The following is a 21,354-nucleotide window of genomic DNA, read 5'->3' as shown; positions in this document are numbered from 1 at the left end:
TAAAAAGAAAGATGGAATCTAAGAGTGTAATATCTGGTTCAAATGATCAGAAACGCTTCTAAACAGACAAATAATAGTTAAGATATATGAGGAGAACATTCGACTCAAAAAACTTGGAGCTAAAACAAAAAAAACAGCTTTGCAAAAGTCGCACAATCAAAAACCTTCCTCGCTCAGGAAAAATCGTCCCACCTAGTTTTCTCGCTCTCTTAGCGACAGATTTAATTTCTGAATACGAGCAATTTAATTTACGCAAAAATAAAGAAAAAAACGTTGAAGAGAAGTGAAATCACATAAATGTTCTAAAAGAAAAGAGCAGCAACAATCAAACAAAAATTCTGCATGTATTGTATTGTAGTCTCACAATTTCAAACCTTGCTTATAATCGATTGTTTCATTTTTGTACTAGCCTTTCAAGTTAAATTTGAAAATTGGCCTACAAGCTGCCGGAAAAAAGCCACTACTGGCCACACAAGACCGGGTTTGGGAGTGAAAACTTTAAAAATAATATATTTCTTGAATTTCATAATTTCTGCAGTTTTATTTTTTATTAAACCAACTAATGTCGTACAAATTGCTCTCTAACGACAGGCGGAGCAAAAAATTGAGAGAAACTGTATCCCGAATAATTTTTTAAAGGTGCCAAAAATGAGATTAGGCTCAACCTGCGGCATGATACACTGAAGTATTGCCCACAAGATTACCAGGTCCTTGTGCCAAGCTATTTTACAATTGCCTTTGTTTTAGCGACAGGCTTCTGTTCCGGATAGGAGCAAATTAGATCACGCAAAATTAAAGAACTCAAGCGTTAAAAAGAGTGAAGCGTGAAGTGAAATCAAAACATTTATTAAAAAGGAAAGCGCAAAACGCTCCAACAAAAATTCTATGTAAAAAGACTCGCACACATTTATAAAAATCGATAAAAATTTTGTTCGAGAGCAAACTTTGTTTAATAGAAAACATTAGAAAACAAAAAACAAAATTCTAGAACGCTTTTAACAAAGTTTTCAGCGAAATGGGCATCTATAGAGGGCAGGTAAATCCATTGAACGTTAAAAGAGCAAAATTTCGAGAGCAATTAACTCCGCGTTACCACAATTTCAGCGTGCAGCTTAGAAACGAAAATTCTCCGTTGTATGAGAACTACTGTCAGTACATCGCTTAAACAAGGCCTAATGGTAAAACGAAAGATGGAATCTAAGAGTGTAATATTCGGTTCAGATGATCAAAAACGCTTATAAACAGACAAAAAATAATCAAGATATAAAATGAGAAACACCTTGGACTGGAAAACAATGGCACTAAAAGTAAAAAAAGAAACAAAAAACAACCGCACATGGTCAAAAAAATTTCACTCACTTAGCTATAGCTAAACTCTCCCACCCAGTTATCTCGCTGTCGATCAAGAAATCATATAAACAAAAAACCAAAAAACTCTCTCTTCTCTCAGCTCTTCACTTTGTTTTGCAGTTTGATCAACACATAATTTTCACATGAGGCATTTGACTTTCAAATCTTTTTTAAAATATACTGTAAAGTATCGATTGAAAAAGACACTCCAACAACACACCTCTCCGAGTCGTAAAAAACACCTAGATAATAGCGGTTGAGAGGCTGACGGCGGCCATTAATCAATGGTTAAAATAGTAATATCAGCAAAAGTAAAAAATAATTGCCCACATAAGAGCAAACACAATGATGTGGCGGGCAAATTTAAATAAAAAAATTACATGCTTGACTGAACTAAGAAGCATCTTTGAAAATTTTGAAGGCAAATGAGAATGCCATAAAAAACAATGAGATCATAAAATAACCATACCCAACTAACGTCGGATGAATTGCTATCAATGGGTTGGTGAAGGTGGGGCGAGGGGGTGCGGGCGGAGTGAGGGGGGTCCAAACCGCCCTTTATAACATGATTTAGATTCTTTAATGCAGCTTGCTTGAATTGAACACTGCACACACGTCATAAAGCCAAACTTGTTGAGCTGCTCGGTGACTTTATGCCCTTCAGGCTTAACTGGTTATTCTGTTATTGAGTAAAAAAGACAAAAGCATAAGAAAAATGGGCCAAGCAAAAAATCGCATAAAAACCGCAGACTACTATAAGTGTTACGAACTTCGTCGATGAAGACGACGTGATAAGTCGTGAATTTCAAATAAGTTGAAGCCCCGGTAACAAAGACGGAGAATTACATATTAACCTTTCTTGAAACAACTCTCAAAGAGGCAAATTCGAAAAATGATCCTAATGAAAGAAACATACTCGCATTCTCGTTCAAAATGATTGAAATCAAAAACCTCAGACGAATAAAAAGAATGGATAAATAAAACAATGGATCATAATGAAACATAATGAAAAGTTTGCTTAACTCCATTCGACAACGCAGGCAAGTAAACGACAATTTAATTTTTTTAGCAAACTTTGTTTAAAAGAAAACATTAGAAAACAAAAAACAAAATTCTAGAACGCTTTTAACAAAGTTTTCAGCAAAATGGGCATCTATAGAGGGCAGGTAAATCCATTGAACGTTAAAAGAGCAAAATTTCGAGAGCAATTAACTCCGCGTTACCACAATTTCAGTGTGCAGCTTAGAAACGAAAATTCTCCGTTGTATGAGAACTACTGTCAGTACATCGCTTAAACAAGGCCTAATGGTAAAAAGAAAGATGGAATCTAAGAGTGTAATATTCGGTTCAGATGATCAAAAACGCTTATAAACAGACAAAAAAAATAAAAAAAAATGAGAAACACTTTGGACTGGAAAACAATGGCACTAAAAGTAAAAAAAGAAACAAAAAACAACCGCACATGGTCAAAAAAATTTCACTCACTTAGCTAGAGCTAAATTCTCCCACCCAGTTATCTCGCTGTCGACCAAGAAATCATATAAACAAAAAACCAAAAAACTCTCTCTTCTCTCAGCTCTTCACTTTGTTTTGCAGTTTGATCAACACATAATTTTCACATGAGGCATTTGACTTTCAAATCTTTTTTAAAATATACTGTAAAGTATCGATTGAAAAAGACACTCCAACAACACACCTCTCCGAGTCGTAAAAAACTCCTAGATAATAGCGGTTGAGAGGCTGACGGCGGCCATTAATCAATGGTTAAAATAGTAATATCAGCAAAAGTAAAAAATAATTGCCCACATAAGAGCAAACACAATGATGTGGCGGGCAAATTTAAATAAAAAAATTACATGCTTGACTGAACTAAGAAGCATCTTTGAAAATTTTGAAGGCAAATGAGAATGCCATAAAAAACAATGAGATCATAAAATAACCATACCCAACTAACGTCGGATGAATTGCTATCAATGGGTTGGTGAAGGTGGGGCGAGGGGGTGCGGGCGGAGTGAGGGGGGTCCAAACCGCCCTTTATAACATGATTTAGATTCTTTAATGCAGCTTGCTTGAATTGAACACTGCACACACGTCATAAAGCCAAACTTGTTGAGCTGCTCGGTGACTTTATGCCCTTCAGGCTTAACTGGTTATTCTGTTATTGAGTAAAAAAGACAAAAGCATAAGAAAAATGGGCCAAGCAAAAAATCGCATAAAAACCGCAGACTACTATAAGTGTTACGAACTTCGTCGATGAAGACGACGTGATAAGTCGTGAATTTCAAACAAGTTGAAGCCCCGGTAACAAAGACGGAGAATTATATATTAACCTTTCTTGAAACAACTCTCAAATAGGCAAATTCGAAAAATGATCCTAATGAAAGAAACATACTCGCATTCTCGTTCAAAATGATTGAAATCAAAAACCTCAGACGAATAAAAAGAATGTATAAATAAAACAATGGATCATAATGAAACATAATGAAAAGTTTGCTTAACTCCATTCGACAACGCAGGCAAGTAAACGACAATTTAATTTTTTTTAGCAAACTTTGTTTAATAGAAAACATTAGAAAACAAAAAACAAAATTCTAGAACGCTTTTAACAAAGTTTTCAGCGAAATGGGCATCTATAGAGGGCAGGTAAATCCATTGAACGTTAAAAGAGCAAAATTTCGAGAGCAATTAACTCCGCGTTACCACAATTTCAGTGTGCAGCTTAGAAACGAAAATTCTCCGTTGTATGAGAACTACTGTCAGTACATCGCTTAAACAAGGCCTAATGGTAAAAAGAAAGATGGAGTCTAAGAGTGTAATATTCGGTTCAGATGATCAAAAACGCTTATCAACAGACAAAAACCAATCAAGATATATGATAAGAAACACCTCGGACTGGTAAATAATGGCGCTAAAAACAAAAAAACTGTTTTGAAAAAACCACCGCATATAGTCAAAAAATTTTAATCACTTTGCTAAAAATTTCCCACCTAGTTATCTCGCTGTCGATCAAGAAATCTTAAAAACAAAAAACCAAAAAACTCTCTCTTCTCTAAGCTCTTCAATTCGTTCAGCCGTTTGATCAACACATAATTTTCACATGAGGCATTGACTTTCAAATCTTGTTTTAAATACACTGTAAAGTATCGATTGAAAAAGACGCTCCAACAATACACCTCTTCGATTCGTTAAAAGATCACCTAGATAACAGCCGTTGAGAGGCTGACGGCGGCTATTAATAAATTGTTAAAATAGTAATATCAGCAAAAGTGAAAATAGTTGCCCACAGAGCAAACACAATGACGTGGCGAGCAAATCTCAATCAAAAAATACATGCTTGACTGAACTAAGAAGCATCTTCGAAAACTTTGAAGGCAAATGAGAATGCCGTAAAAAACAATGAGATCATAAAATAACCATATCCAACTAACATCGGATGAATTGCTCGGTGATTTAATGCCCTTCAGGCTTTAACTGTTTATTCCGTTATTGAGTAAAGAAAATACAAAAGCATAACAGAAAAAATGGGCCAAGCAAAAAATCGCAAAAAAACCGCAGACTACTATAATTGCTACAAACCTCGTTGATAAAGACGATGTGATAAGTCGTGAATTTCAAATATGTTGAAGCCATGGTAACAAGACGGAGAATTACATCTTAACCTTTCTTGAAACAACTCTCAAAGAGGCAAATTCGAAAACTGATCCTATTGAAAAAGAAATATACGCAGGCAAGTAAACGATAATTTAATTTTTTTTAGCAAACTTTGTTTAATAGAAGAAAACATTAGAAAGCAAAAGACAAAATTCTAGAACGCTTTTAACAAAGTTTTCAGCGAAATGGGCATCTATAGAGGGCAGGTTAATCCATTTAACGTTGAAAGAGCAAATTTTGAGTTAAACTTCGGCCCTTTTACGTTGAAAAGTTTGAGGTTATTGACAATCTAGATAACAACAAAGCACCGGGCTCGCAATATATCAGTATTTGGGCATTGAAATCTGGAAAATACGGTATCGGAGCACATCTTCAGATTATATTCAACAAGTGTCCAGGGATCTCTTTCTGTTTTAACTAATTACCGTCCAACTTCTGCAACATTTTTTGAAAGACTTACTGAATCAGTTAGAATATATTTAAAAACTGAGCTTTTGAACAGCAAGCAATTCGACTTCCAATCTAAATAGTCTTGAACTGATTTTTTAATTGAAAACGTGATATGGAAGATAAATACGACACAGGTGCTGTATTCTTGCGTCTTGCATAATCTTTCAGTTCAATGTCAGAGGAAATATTTCAAGAAAGCTGAAAATTTCAATCTCTTATCAATCAGCAAAATTTATTTTCAATTCTTTTTCACGTTTCAATTACAAGGTGTAAAATTGGTTAGTGATTTATCAGAGAAAACCTCAACAATGGTAGTCCACAAGGAAGAATGCTAGAACCTCCTAATTTTGATATAAGTCAACGATAATTCTGAAAAACTTGATGGTGAAAATGATGGTGTTCAATATGCTGAAGTCACTAGTGTTACTTACCAAATCGAAAGTAATGAAATGAAACATTATTAGAAGAAACAGACAAATACCCGACAGAGAATCAACTCACAGTAATTGCCGATGAGTTAATATTCTTTGAAAATCATATTAGTTTAGATCCTGAGTTTTCTGTCAAAGGTGAAGTTAAACCAGCTCATGCTTATCGTTATCTAGGAGTACAAATTTATCCAAACCTAACCTTTGCAAAATCTTCTAAACTCAGTTTTAAGTAAACTGGCTAAGGCAACTTTTTCGTTTGTTTCTTGTAAGAAATCAAATTCTTTTAGAAGTAAGAATTGATTTTTTCAATCAATTGAATTCTCTCTCGTCTTTATTTCAGCGGAATATTAGTTCAAACTTTTAAAAAATCAAACCGCACAAAAAGGCATATTAATTGGCAAATAAAATTTTGTCATTTTCGACAAAAATTTGAAAACTCCCCTGATCTTCTCACTAAGTATTGCATCTTGCCAGCCGAATTGTTTATCTCAAAAGTTAGCTTAATGCGACTTTAAACAGGTATCAGAACGTACGAAAAAGTCAACAATTTTACAAGTCGCCCAAAAGCTGGACAGAACAAGAGAACAAAACAAATTATTAAAAAAAAACGAAGTGGAGTAACAAATCTTTGATCCTGAAAGCGTTCAAAAACGGAACAAATTGCTCTCTTCAGAAAAAACTATAAACAGTAAAACTTGTTTCGGTGACTTTTAACACGAGTTTTTGCTCGATCATCGATCAACACAAAATACCTGTTAACAGACAAATAGGAGCGTTTAAATTCTATTATCACCCATGAGACCGAACAACAATTTCTAGATGAATTATAATTAATTATAAAAATACTCATACTGTGATTACTTTATTTAATATTTTAAAGCGTGTGGATATTTAACCAAAGGTTATAATCAGAAAATTTTACATGTTTACTTCAAAAAAGTGACTACACCTCGGAACGATTCGAATTTGGTAAACTGTAGCCGTGCGAGAGCCAACAACAATAGCTATGCGAGGAAAGGATGCTTTAAGAATACAAACAGTCAGGCAAAGATTTAGCTTAAAAAGTCACAATTACAATAATAGAACTTCACTCGAGAGCAATTAATAATCCTCAGATTATAATCTCCTTAAATGTTTCGTAGCATAACCAGATAACACGAAGTCAAAGAAAGGTACACTTTTTTGCTTTTGCAACGCTTCGTTCACAATAAACCATCCTAATTACGTAGTTTTCGGTAGACAAACATTGAAAAAAATATACAAAATAAAATTAACTGAAGTTTAAATGAGAGTCATACTGACAAATAGAGGTAGACTAAATCGGTGCAAAACCCAAACGAGTTTGGGTAAATTTCGGCAGCGCAAAGCAGTCATTAGAATTATGAGGCATCGAAAGAGACGGCAAATGATTAAACGGCAAACCACGAGCACGCATCTAGTATAAAACAGTTATTCAAACGGCATATATTTCGCCAAATTGAATGATTCTACATTCTAAAACCCAGTTGATACAACTTTGTTTCAACTGAACTTTTTGGGATTATTTAGCCAGGGATTAACTTGTCTGGACCAGTGATCTCCTACATGTGGGGCTGGGCTGCTTTCAAGTTAAGAATATTGAAATTAACATAAATTATGTCGAGCAACATAAATTTAAATTACTCTTTGTCAGGATAAAGGCGGAAACGAAGCTTTAAATGTTGAACTCGAACAGTTCAGTCGAAAGTATCGCTTTAAGAGATTCAACATGAACCAAATAAACCCTGCTTTCTACACTGGAAGCCATTTAAGCCAATAAGAAAATAAACAACAGAACCATAATCCTAACTTAATAAAATACAGTGATATACAAATTTTTATTGCCTCGAAGAAACTTAATGAAGTTCGTCCAAATAATATAACGAGACATTTCTTCGATCTAATAATATAAGGTGCTCGGGACTGGATATGATGGGGACTTTGTATGTACCCCTGGGAGGGTTCTAAAACCTATACCTAGCGAAGCTCAATCAACGGTGAGCTGAAGGGGGGGGGGGGTTCGAAAGTTACTAATAGTTCCCGATGTTAAGCCTTGAATTGCTATATGTTCCCTTTCCTGATGCTATTCTGTGCTCCATATAGAATTCAAATCTTTACCTTTTGCCCCCCCCCCCCCCCCCCCCCCCCTCCGCAGTACGTTATGCACACCGCAAATCCCAGTTAACGAGCACGTGCCATTACATAGTAAACCATTATGTTGAAATATGGCACGTGCGTCTGGGGGGTGCAAATAATATGCACCCAATAAGCTGGGTGGGGGGGGGGGGGGCACAAACGGAAAAGATCGTAGAATTCTTATGAACATAAATAAGTTTCTATTGGTTTCCGGGTTTTGTTGATTTGCCACGTGCCAGTTATCCAACTTTTGGAAAAAGGTCAAATCTAAATTTCTCTGACCTGTTTTATGCTAAGAATCAATCTGCACTAAGATCTATTTTGCTCTTTAGGTTTCAGGCTACAATTTAAAACCACATTTCCACCAAAAAATGCCGGGAAAAGGAGAATTTTTGAACTATCAGGCTTCTTAAATACTGTTTTATCAATTTAAAAGACAACTATTTGTCTGCTCTTGTCTCAATTACAAAACTAAAACAAGAGCAAAACTTCGGTAGACAAGCCTGGATTTCGGCACGAGAAAAATTGTGTCTTTCCCATTATACCCCCATGAAATTAGAGTCTCTATTATGGTATAATTACCATGATTGGGGCAGGGGGGCTATAGGTTATATGACCACTAAGCGGGGAAGGGGCAAAAATCGGAAAGACCCAAAAAATCCATCGACTTATTTTGATACTTTCAATTACTTCGTTGTTGTGTTATTGGCGTTGTGTTGATTATTCATCGTGTCTTTACTGAATTACGAAGGCAGGATAAATTGAAACTTCAGCTCGAATTAGTCGAACAAGGCAGGAAAGGCAAGCTGAAACTATTTGCAATTCGTGGGAGACAGAGCTCAGCCATCAACACGCATGTTACTTCCAACAGTTCTTTTGTTTCAACCGATGCATTGTGTATAGATTCTAAACCTCCTTCTCCATATTCAAAATGCGTTTGAAAGGCGCGTTTCTCATTCTCACAGGAATTGCGTTAGTTTACAACTTATTTCCCTGGCCAATAATAACAATTTTCCTTGATTATGGCAAATTAGTGAACAGAAAGGAGGAACGACTTTCTTTTGCATATTCGTCACTCACGACCAGCAATCACGTGACCGTGCCCCCTGATTTGATGAAAATCAACAGCACCTGTTCAAATTTATGGTCCACCAATGTGACAGAAGCCGTTCTCAAGGCAAGTTTGAGAGCCTCAATGCACAAATTGGGTTTAGAGGGCAGATTTGACTTGCTTGCTGAAAGTTGCGAGAATTACTTTGAGTTTCGAAAAGGATTCTACAATCCAGGAACTGTTTCCTTCCAATAACTAATAACAACAGAGTTAACAACACCCCTCCTTATCTCCACCTTCGCTAATTCCTTCAACATGGGTTCACGCACACTAACATTTTCCCACGACACTTTGCGTGTAACCAAAGAAATTATGGGTCTTCATTATAGCCCCCATTATGGTATAATTACCATGATTGAGGGGCTATAGATTATCTTACCACTAAGCTGGGGGAGGGGGAGTGTATAATGGGAAAGACCCCATATTTTATATTATAAAATCTTAATAGAAGTAAGAAAAATGTGACTTGTCTCCTCTCTCCCCGTGAATAAAGTGTTTGCTTTCATTAACATGAGTGAACACACTAATAGGCCATGAGGCAGGCACAATTTTATGCTTTCGGCAATAATTAAGCCCCAAGGAAGGCAACAATTCAAATTATTTCAATTCAAGGAAGGAAACAATTCAAAATTAGAGCCAATAACCGAAGCTGAGCACAACTTTCCCATAGCTTTCAGCATTCTGGTCTATCACAGTTTCGAACAAATAGAGCAGCTTCTACTGGCTATTTACAAGAAGCAAAACTTCTACTGTTTACATGTGGACAAAAAAGTGAAGCACACCTTTCTAAAGAAGGTGAGTAAAAATGACAGAAATATTGCCGGTGCTTCAAAGAAACTGACTTGATTCTAGCACTGCCAACTCAAACTCTTAGCAAGTCTGGTAGATGGAGTAAAAGCAAAAGGAAGTTTAAACACAGTCGGCAGATTGTCGGAAAATAGCCGCCGTTGACGTGCTTGATGCACATCGTGATTGAAACAGAAAAAAAAGAGGAGACACAAATTGACCGATTTTTTTTCTGCTCTTTTTTAGTGTCAAAAAGTGTTCTTACTTGGCGTACAGTTTCAGATAGATTCTAAAACTAAAATTAATTAGGCTTCTAAACTGAAAACTGATAAGCTTAATACCGATATCAGCTATCAAACACTAATGAACTCTGATAACTTAATTCTCAATGACCGGGCTTTATCGGTTTATCCCGTGTCTTTTGATTTTGCTCTTTTGACTTTGACCATTTTTACTACATTGCGTAAATCAATGCATTAAAGAATTTAAAACCCATTCAGTTGAAACAATGAGTGAAGTAAGTCAAAGTCAAACGTGAAAATCGTGACATGTAAACGAAAAACGTGAGAAGCTGACGGCGGCTATTAATTAGCTCTAACAAAACTCATACCAACGTAGTTTCTTGTTGGCGCATTGCCTGGTCAAAAAATATAAAAACATACAAAATTCGCCTAAAACGGACTTCAAACGGACAACGAAACAAAAACTACATGTCTCAAGTATCCAAGCACTCATGTGCTAAGTCATGTATGATCAAAATCTGATCACACAGATTATCTAAGAATTCTTGTTAGAGAGGGAGAGAGAAATGACGTTTGGCTTTCAAATTTTCTGAGCGGAAAATCGCCAGACTACAAACAAAACTAAAAAAGCTGGACAGGTTCAACAACAGTTTCAAAAATGTCTAAAATTGTTCTAAAATTGTTCTAAAATGTCACAAAATTGACTAAACAAATATCTGGATCTAGAAAAGACTAGGAATGGATTTGGAAAATCGATTAGTACAGAAAACCATATCCAGAAAGCAAATTTTGATCGAACTACGTTTTCACATTCTACTGAAATAGTTCCTGCTCCACTTCCTCTTCCGGTGTCACAACTATCACCACTAATTGAACCTCAAAAATCATCTATAAACTGTTTGAAAAAATATAATATGGCAGCCCCCAATACAATTTCAATTTTTGTAATTGACAAAAAACCAAGAGTACCGCAATATAGCTTCCCACAGCTTACAGCTCAGCCATAACAAAAGATGGACACAATTTTTATACTGACGTCATACAACTCGCTCTGAAACAGTGCACGTGTTTGGGTTTGCAATTTACTTTCAACAACGCGTGCAAACTGAAAACCCGAAAATCATAACTATTAGATTTTCCTTCTTACAACACCAGATATTAAAACACTAAAAATCTTTAGCATTTTCGAATTAGACAAAATGCGTGTGCTCAGGGCAAGGTTACTTGACCTGAGAAACGTCAAAAAATTTTCACTTAGGTTCCCGATTAATGCCAGATTGGTTCAGTGATTTTATCAGAGTCAATCAATTGATTATACCTCAGTCAACACATTTACAGGTTGGGACTGAAATATAATAGCTGGACGCCTTTAATCAAAGAGACTGAAAAAATGTACAAGCAAAATTGACCTATATATTGATATGTTATGCGACGAGAATGCATGTTCAGCGCAATATTTTGACCTTAAGTAGTATGAAATTCCCCTCAAATAACACTCAGTTGCTTACATTTCTGATATTTTCTACTAACAATTTAGATCAAAGATCAAAAATCCAGAAATGGAGCATGAAAAAGCACTATTAAGCAATTGGAGTCACTTAACTTCATAAAACGATGAGACAGATTCCAAACAAACCACAAAAAAATTGTTTCAAGCAATCGGTAACACTAGAAAATTCAAATGAACGAAATATTTAAACAATACTCCTTGTTTTTGCTTTAAGGTTGTTCTGTAAAGCGCTTCAAAATTAGTTCTTAATTTAAAAAAAGTCCTTACGATTTTGATTGAGGCTAAAAATGGTTCTTCTAGGTGAAAAAATTGTTATGACAAAAAGATCTGCGTTCTATGGAAATACGCAAATTGTCTCAATGGTTCATATGTTCTTCAAATAATTTCATCAAGCGGGGTTATCGGCTGAGAAGTAGAAAACATATCAGAAAGCAATTAGATTTAAACCAGAGGAAGCAACCTTGAATCCATTTTCATACGTTTTCGGAGAAGATTCATGCATGAGTTTGTGACCATATGTGGTAGATTCTTGGTTCTCAAATGTTAATTTTTTCTCTTTAAGATGAAAAAACTGGTGAGTTGTTTTCCTGACAATGTCTTCATATCGCGAAGGCACTTTGATATCGAGTGGGGTCGCTTCTCTTTAATGGAGGCTGAGCTATCATGCATGCAACAACTACTTCAAAAATCATCCAACAACACAACCTGGAAATATTTGATCAATTTAACAGGGGAAGAATTTCCTTTGATGACAAATTTGGAGCTGGTTTCTGTTCTAAGTCGACTAAAAGGCGCAAACCTTTTGGATGGTATGTTTCATTTTCCGTTTTATTGTTCCAACAATTCTTTAGAAATGGAGTAATACTTATGCAGGGCCGGCATTTCCTCCAGACCTAATCAGAACATTTCATAGGCATCCTAGAAACGGTGGTGCCATATTAAAACTCTTGAAACGCTGATTTCAACCATCTAACTTTCGATCATTTTCGTTATAAAATAAGAGTTTTATATTGCCAAAAATTTTCCTACTGATACCGGAAAAGTTTATTGGCACGAACTTTTCAAATTCTCATTTTCAAATCTTCCCAATAATTTTTAATCTTAAATAGTCGCCCTGCCCTCAGCATCCCAATCGATTAATATTGCGGACCTTTTTCAAAGAATTTGATTTGTACTAAGGCGCTGTCTTTTTTAAAATTTGTTCACAAATTTTTGACCGCATAATGTCGATGAGAAGTAAAAGATGAGTAGTGTTGTTTATAGTCACGCTGGAGTAAAACAAGAAGTAAAAATCGGGTACTTCGAAGGTTTAAAATTTTCAAAACTGCTTTTTGAAGAAGCGAAAAACAAAGAATGACCAAGATTTCAGTTCAGGAGAGAATTTTTTTATATGTGGAAAATTAACTGATGTTGTAATTGCTTTTTCCCTTGATTTTTTAAAAGAACGCTTTCAAATGTGTTGCATTTGAGCGAATAAGGCATCGCTGCATTTGTTCAAGCTCTCAAAATTGCAACTAAAAGTCTTCCACGCTATTTGGTTAATATTAGCGAATTTTTGTACATTAACACTTTTTGTAGTTTTTTTGCCGTCAATCAAATTATCGATGTGTTTCATTGGCTCTCTTTGACATATTTGACTCTAATAACTCACAATTCAATTCATTTTTATCAGTTCTTCATATCTACTGGTTTCAATACATTGACACGCCTTTTTCCCGAAAAGTGAGTCATATTCTGTGGATATTTTTTGATAATTATTTTTATGTCACGTAGTCTCAAAAAATACCGTCCTCCTTGTCTGTCGTCGAATGGAGAACAATGTAACTTACTCAAAGAATTAAACTCAAATCTAATGGTCTAAACGATTTTGACACATTTTTTTTCTATAATTTGGAAAAAAAATTGAGAAAAATATGTTATTTAGTCTCTCTAAGGTGATATTAATGTATTCGATCAACTAACTTGCCATCTACCTGTTTTAACAATTCTGATGCGACTTGTCATAAAATATGAGTAATTTTTTTCGAAGTTTTTATATTTTTTGTAGTTCTGTCACTTGATTTCATTAATGATAGGTCTCATTTGATCTCTATTTGGAGAAACTTTTGATTCTGTTCAATATTTTTTGCTTCTAGCCACTTATTTTATTGGCTTGCACAACATTTGTTTTCAAAACTTGATCGCTGCCTGCATTTGTGTTTTTACTTTTGTTACGTGGTTCTTTAATTTCTTCAATAAGGGCACACATTGGTTTTCAAATAATGAATAGTCTAAAAGCTTTTGATATTTTTAATCTCTTGTGTGTCTCAATTGTCTCAAGTCCAGTTGTCTTTAACCCATTAGTACAAACAGACAGCATAAATTCCATTTGACGTTTCTTCTTTGAAAATGTTCTCATTTTCAATGAATTAGGAATTTGAAGAGCTTTTTAAAATTTCTGGTCCCTTTTCTAAAAAAAAAACAATATTTTTTGTAGCTTCTGAGCTGATCGGGTTATCACATCATGCAAGGTTAACATATGATCTTTCTCTACAATGCACAGTACAAGGCCAGCCCTCTTGTCTAATTTAATTTCACTTTCTGTGAAGAATTTGTCTGAGAAACGTCACCAAACGGTACAAAAAAGGACACAAAATATTATTTATTAAGAACAGACATTTATTTATCCAAACCGCATAATAGAAACTATCAGGTGCTATTGTTCATGTGAGAAGAAAGTTTAAATAGGAAAACATAACTGACAAATCGAAGGAAATTAGCCCGCTCCAGTCTTTGAAATTGGTCGTAAGGCGCAGCAAAAAAATTAAGCTGCTTCAAACTCTCAGCGAGAGCAATTTCACACTAAAAATTAAGAACTAAAACGTAAAAAAAGTACACATAGCCGGCAGATTGCCGGAAAAAAGCCTCCGTTGACGCGCTTGACGCACATCTGGATTGAAACAGAAAAGAAAAAAAAAGAAGGAAACTGACCAATTTTTTTCTTTTTTTTTCAGTGTCAAAATTTTCTAATTTGGTGTGCAGTTTCAGTTAGATTCTAAAATTATACTTAATTCAGCTTCTAAAATGAAAGCTATTAAGCTTAATACCAATGTCAGCTAGCAAACACTCTAATGAACTTTGATAACCTAATTCTCAATGACTTAACGACCCGGACTTATTGGTTTATCCCGTCTCTTTTGATTTTGCTCTTTTGACCTTGACTGTATTTACTATCTTGCGTAATTCATTGAGTGAATGGATTTAAAAACCATTCAGTTGAAACGGTGAGTGAGGTAAGTCAGAAGTCAAACGTGAAAGTCGTGACTTATGTAAAACGCAAAACCTGATCAAAAGGTAAAGCGAAATAAAGAAAAGGAGAGCGCCTAAATAATAGCCGTTTGAGAGGCTGATGGCGGCTATTAAACATAACCGACTGACGTCGAAGCGAATTGCTCTCACACGACCGGCGAGCGGTTGGCTTTGTCAATAGCTAGCTACTATTTAGTGAGGATAGCTTTAGCTTGATTGAAGTGAGGTGAGGTCAGCGCAGCGGGGGGAGGGAAACAGTAGGGGCGGGGGGGGGGGGGGTGGGGGTGGGAGGAGGGTCTTCGGCTGCAAGGGGCCCTTACTGCCTGAAACATGTGCAGGGGTTAGGGGCGGTTGAAGTGAGAGGAGCTGAGTTTTTTTGGGGGGGGCACAGGACTAATATAATTTCTCTTAAAACTTCGTTTGAGAGCAATTAAAGTGGCCAGAAGAACAAACTGAGACGAAAAACTTGTAGTACAATGTATATTACCACACGGTTGTTCTCGCCACCGAGAAGTTATCGAACTCCGAGGCGAAGCCGAGGTGTTATGATAACTTCGAGGCCGATAACAACCGTGTGGTATTTTTTTTAACACCTGTTCCGATCAGTTCAAAATTGAACACAGTTTTGTTGGTTTTTCATTTTTATTTTTTGTGGACATTTACATTTTTAGACGTAAGTAATAATTCTTCAGATCTGATCTTCGTTTTGACCTCACCCACCCACACCCCCCCCCCCCCCCTCCCACACACACATACACACAGACACGCACACACACACTTACACACTCACACATACGCACAGACACACACACACACACACACGCATTAACGCACGCACAGACACACACTCACACCCACGCACACACAGACACACACACAAAAACACTTACACACACAAACACACACACACGCACGCATGAACGCACGCACACACACACACCACACACACGCACAGAACACACAAACCACACTCCACACACGCACACTTACACAAATACACGCACAGAAACACACACACACACACACGCACGCGCACACACGCAAAAACACAAAGACACACACAAACACTTACACACACACGCACACACACTCACACACACAAACACACCACACAACACACACACCACACACACACGCGCAAACACACACTGCACGCACACACACAAACATATACACACACACACGCACGCATGAAAGCGCGCACATACACACACCCACGCACACACAAACACACCGACACACACACACACACGCACGCATGAACGCACACACACACCCACACACACACACACACCACACACCATACTCACACACTCCACACACACACACACACACACACACAAACCAGACACACCACAGACAACACCACAAACTCACTACACAATAAGGCAAACATGCCACACACACACCACACACACACAAACCACACACACTCCACACACACACACACTCACACACACAAACACACCACACAACACACACACACGCGCAAACACACACTGCACACACACCACATACAACACACCACACACACACACACACACGCACACACACACCAGACACACTCACCACACACACACACTTACACACATACACACCACACACACACCATACAACACACCACACACCCCACACACACGCGCAAACACACACACACACCACACACACACAAGACACACCACACACAGAACACAACAAGTTTTTTTAGATTACAAGTTTAACAAACTATCTCCATCATTAGACTACGAGTTTATCACCCTACTTAGTAACAGTGGCGATAAAAGAATGTGATAAACTCGTAGTCTAATGCTGAAGTGTTTTTCCAGTGTCGATTGGGCATTAAAATTTATTACACTGGCAGTTTATTTAACTGCTGTTATCGCAACAGTTGTTGATTAAAAAATTCTAGCTATAAAAAATACGCGCTAAATTCCATTTGACTTCATTTCAGGACCAGAGATAATCTGGAACAGGAGCGGACGATTCCCAGAAGCAATTCCATACAATCTTACAATATACAAGAGTTCTACACACGTCACATTATCACGACAGGCAGTCAAATTTCTGCTCCAAGACAAATTAGCCAAAGATCTTCTCAGGGATCTTATTAGCAAATTTAAAACTACACTAATAAAGGCTATATTCAAACGCCATTACAAAAAAGAAAAAAACAGGAGAGTCAGATAGTCAATAGTGACGTAATTACTAACTCCTTAAGAATAGATAACGTCCTCAATGGTTACTCATGCGAGTTTCCGATGGTTATCAATTAGCTTTAGCAGTCAATTCATAGTCAGATAATTCACCGCACTTTTTTAATTCATGCTACCGCATCACTCAAAAACAGCACTGACTGCAGTATTTTATTAACATTCTGTCGGTGGGAAGAATCAGAACGTGAAAAACTTGAGTTACTGAAATAAAAAACGGATCTATTCTGTCCCCCCCCCCCCAGCTTAGTGAGCATAAATTTTTTATGACCCCCGGACGCACGTGCTATTTTCTTACATAGTAACGTGCTATATAACAACACATAATTTGTAACTGGGGGTCATGAAAACACTGGGAGGGGGGGGGGGGGGGGGGGCGAAACAGAATAGATCCCAAAAAACATTTCATTTTTGCGGTCCGGTCCGTTTGTTTATTATATCGTAAGTGAATTCAATTTGGCCGTGGAAGATTTTGAAGATCAGCACTTAGGATTAAAAAATTTTAGATCCGAGTTTACATCTTGTATCGCAAAATTGAGACTTACCAAAAAAACTATAGGAATGTTTTTGTCATCACGAAACAATAAAGATTGATTTCTTAATCAGTTTCTTTTTCTAGACAAAAGAAACCAAATTAAATGCGCTACATAACGCAAATTTAAGACAATTACTCTTAACAATAACCAAGTTTTAAAAGCAATTTTGGGTATTTTTTGCACGCTTCTTAGTGCAAACAAACCATTAGAGTACTATTCGAGTCATTCAGTGTTTAGATCTTTTCCGTTTGAGCCCATAATATGCACCCACTAAGCTGGAGGGTGGGCACAAACGTAAAGGATCCCAATATTTTCTTAGAGTACTAATTCACCTTCTATAAAGGGGATCTAATAAGCTGATACGTCAGAAAACACTAGCTACGTTACTCTACATAACTACTCTACACTTAACCTTCTTTTCAAATACTTGACTTTCAAAGATGTTTGAAAAAAAAACAACAGATCCCTGATTCAGTGCATTCAAATCTCACTGGTTTGCGGAGGAATCGGTATTCGCAATCCTCCAATACAACCCTCAATCCAATTTCCCAGGCGGACTTACAATTTCCGGAGACGACAAACGCATCGTCAACCAACGAGTGAACAGATACAAACAGTGGATCATGTTCGCCAAGGACGTTTGTTTAAGCCAGAGAATCAAACGAAGCATTTGTATGATCGGTGTGAAAACATTACCAGAAATTGTGAACAATATTTACGGCAGTCGCTTATTTGCCAACAAATTTCCATGGAATTTCCAACCTATGGCTTGGGACTGTATGCAAGCGTGGCATCACAGTAAATTCCTGACTGAGCTTCAAACTAAAACTGCGGGCGCTGATTTCTCTCCAATATTAAAAAGTAGTCAAGCTCAATGGGCCAGAACAAGTTTCTGATGTCACCTGTTTACTACATTTTTTTTTTGGGTCTTGCCCATTATAGCTCCCCCACCCACCCAACCCCCCCCCCCCCCCAAAAAAAAAACACATATCCCCCATTATAGTATGTTTACTATGATGGGGGAGGGGGGGAGGGGAGGGCTATGACCACTAAGCGGGGGTAAATAATGGGTAAGACCCCCTTTTTAATGAAGTAATACTACGATAGAGATAACTATGTTAGGAAACCAAACTTAATAAATCTATAGAAAAAATACATACTACTCTTAGATACATACGAACAATTTCGGACGGTGAGCATCAAAGACTGGGAATTGAAGTGCTTGCACACTTCTTCGAAGAACAATTAGATCAATTTCGAGGAGTACAAGTATCTAATGTCTCAGATCTTAAAATCAAAGACCCAATATAAGCAAACCGGGATACCTTTGGTACCAATTCATAGCAGGGACCGGATCTCTCGCTTATAACAGTTCTTTATTTCCATCCTTTCATAAAATGTTTTTCTTGCTAGGAACTTTCGAAATACCGTCGCCCTCTTTAATGAAGCCTTCTTAAGCTTCCCTAATAATTTAAAATCAAACCTAACAGTCGACCTTTTTGTTGTTCCGTCATTTGGTCTCATTAACGAAAAGCCTCATGGGCTCTCTAATGACTTTTATTTCAATTTCATCGGTTCTCTTATTAGTAATATTTTGATTTAAGTGATTCTTTTCGGTCAGATCTAACTGTTTTGACGAATCTGACGCCACTTCAAAAAAAATTGATTTTTTGCATTTTATAGTTGATTGTTGTTGTGTCACGTAGTTTGATTATTGAGAAGTTTCACTGGCTCTCTACTGAGAAAACTGCGGTTAATTAATATTAAATCAAATCTAATTGTTAGTATTCTTTGCTTTTTATTATGCTTTGCCTTTTGCAGTTATTAGTATTCTTTGTTTTTTGCCCGTTATTATGGTTGTTTTCATAGTTCTGTCATATCGTCTCACTAACAAGTGTCAAAAAATTAGTGACTGCTTCGATTTTTCTAATTTTTACTTGTTTTGTTTTGTCACTTTGTCATACTGATTAAAGGTCTCATTGGCTCTCTAAAAATCATATTTTAATTAATTTGGTAGTTTCTGTTCACATAACTATTTTGATAATTTTGATGCCACTTTCCAAAGAAATAGGTACTTTTTTATTTCGCCCGTCTTTATAATTTCTTTTCTGTCACAGTCTTATTTCCTCTGTAATTAAAACAACCTATTCAATTTTATTAAATAATGCTAATTTTTCTTTTTGGTCGTACAGCCATTGATGTTAATTTTGTTACGCGGCCCCTTAATGTTTATTCCATAGAAGCGAACACATCCTTTTCAACGATGGATAAATCACACGGTGTTAAGGATTTCAAATCCCAGTTGCGTGTCTCAACGACTTTGACATCATTTATTTTCAATCCATTAGTGCAGATCTCATTGGCTTTATAAAAAGTTGGCGTTTGCGTTGACTCAAATCCCACAGTAAGAAGGTTTTTTGAGGTGACACCTTTGTGCCCTTTAACTTTGACAATGCATTTTTTCCCGAAAATAAGAAAAAAATTGATTATTTACTGTTTTTCTTCCTCGCGAGCAAAAAACAATAACCTCGAACAAAAAAAAACACCCGAGAAAGCGAATTTCGCTTAAGCACCCTTTTCTCACTCTGCTTTGAAAATGGTCAAAAAAGCATCCCAAAACCACTCACCGTTCTGCTCCACTTGTTTCTGCGTGACCAAAATCACTACAATAATTTCACTTCAAACTCACACCGCCCCAATACAATTTAAATAGTTTGAATTTATTAAAAAAAAGGAGAGCGGCTAAATAAAAGCCTTTGAGAAATAAAATTGAGCACTTTAACATCGAACAAAGCCGGCAGATTGCCAGACTAGTTGGGAAACAGACTTGCGTGCCGTAAAATACAGATATAAGATACAGAAATAAGTTGAAAAACCAGCTCCTCTTAAAATACTATGAGCGAACTTTTAGCAATGAATTCGCATGGCATGTTCATTATAACCTTGAACAAATTCAAAATAATTTTTAAAATGCAAAAATCATTTTGTGGAGTCACGATGATGAAAATCTAGTCGTGACAGGCGGGGAAATTTGATTGAGGTGATCTACACAAGAAAAATTTTTCGGGTGCAAAAACTTTTGACATTGCAGAGGTTCGAACCCGCGATAACCCGGGTAACAGTCAGCGACATGAACCTCTCAGCGACTTAAGGAGGTCAAAAATCGCATAAGGCCAAAATGTCAATAACCATCAGATGACTAAGATTGGTTATTTTCAAAGGTCTCTTTAACTACCATTACTACTACTAATGCAACGGTTCGATGTAATCCGGTCCTAATCGTTAGAGCCAACAACTTTTATAATTCATTAGCAACCATTTTAAACATAGCGGGCAACTTACCAGAAAATAGCCGTCGTTGATCCTCTTGACGCACATTGGGATTGAAACAGAAACATTAGGGGATAAAAATTGACAGAATTTTTCAAGCGTCAAAGTGCTCTTATTTGGAGTGGAAATTCTGCATAACCGATAAGACTCTAAAATTACGCTTACGTCAGCTTCTAAATATAGCGCTATTAAGCATATTACTAATGCAAGCAAGCAATCGCTTTAATGAACTTTGATAACCTAATGCACTATGACTTAATGAACGGCTTCATATGCTTCTTTTGATTTTGCTATTTTGACATTGA

At 36.5% G+C, this 21,354-nt stretch overlaps 2 protein-coding genes across 2 annotated transcripts in view; one reads left to right on the top strand and one right to left on the bottom strand.

The window, feature by feature from the left end:
• LOC142347930 (WD repeat-containing protein 35-like) overlaps positions 1-21,354 on the bottom strand; it is a 172,203-nt gene that overhangs the window by 126,578 nt on the left and 24,271 nt on the right. The gene's annotated exons all lie outside the window — the stretch shown is intronic.
• Positions 8,663-19,046, top strand: LOC142348654 (beta-1,3-galactosyl-O-glycosyl-glycoprotein beta-1,6-N-acetylglucosaminyltransferase-like). Its single transcript, XM_075400083.1, has 5 exons — positions 8,663-9,322; positions 9,782-9,942; positions 12,248-12,494; positions 16,925-17,072; positions 18,195-19,046. The coding sequence occupies exons 1-5, from the start codon at positions 8,968-8,970 to the stop codon at positions 18,613-18,615; spliced, it is 1,332 nt and encodes a 443-aa protein (XP_075256198.1). The 5' UTR covers positions 8,663-8,967; the 3' UTR covers positions 18,616-19,046.

Source organism: Convolutriloba macropyga, chromosome 10 (genome assembly GCF_964194025.1).
Source record: "Convolutriloba macropyga chromosome 10, txConMacr16.3, whole genome shotgun sequence".
NCBI classification, from domain to species: domain Eukaryota; kingdom Metazoa; phylum Xenacoelomorpha; order Acoela; family Convolutidae; genus Convolutriloba; species Convolutriloba macropyga.
Note: the sequence above shows the minus strand (reverse complement) of the source record. Positions and strands in the feature narration are given on the sequence as shown.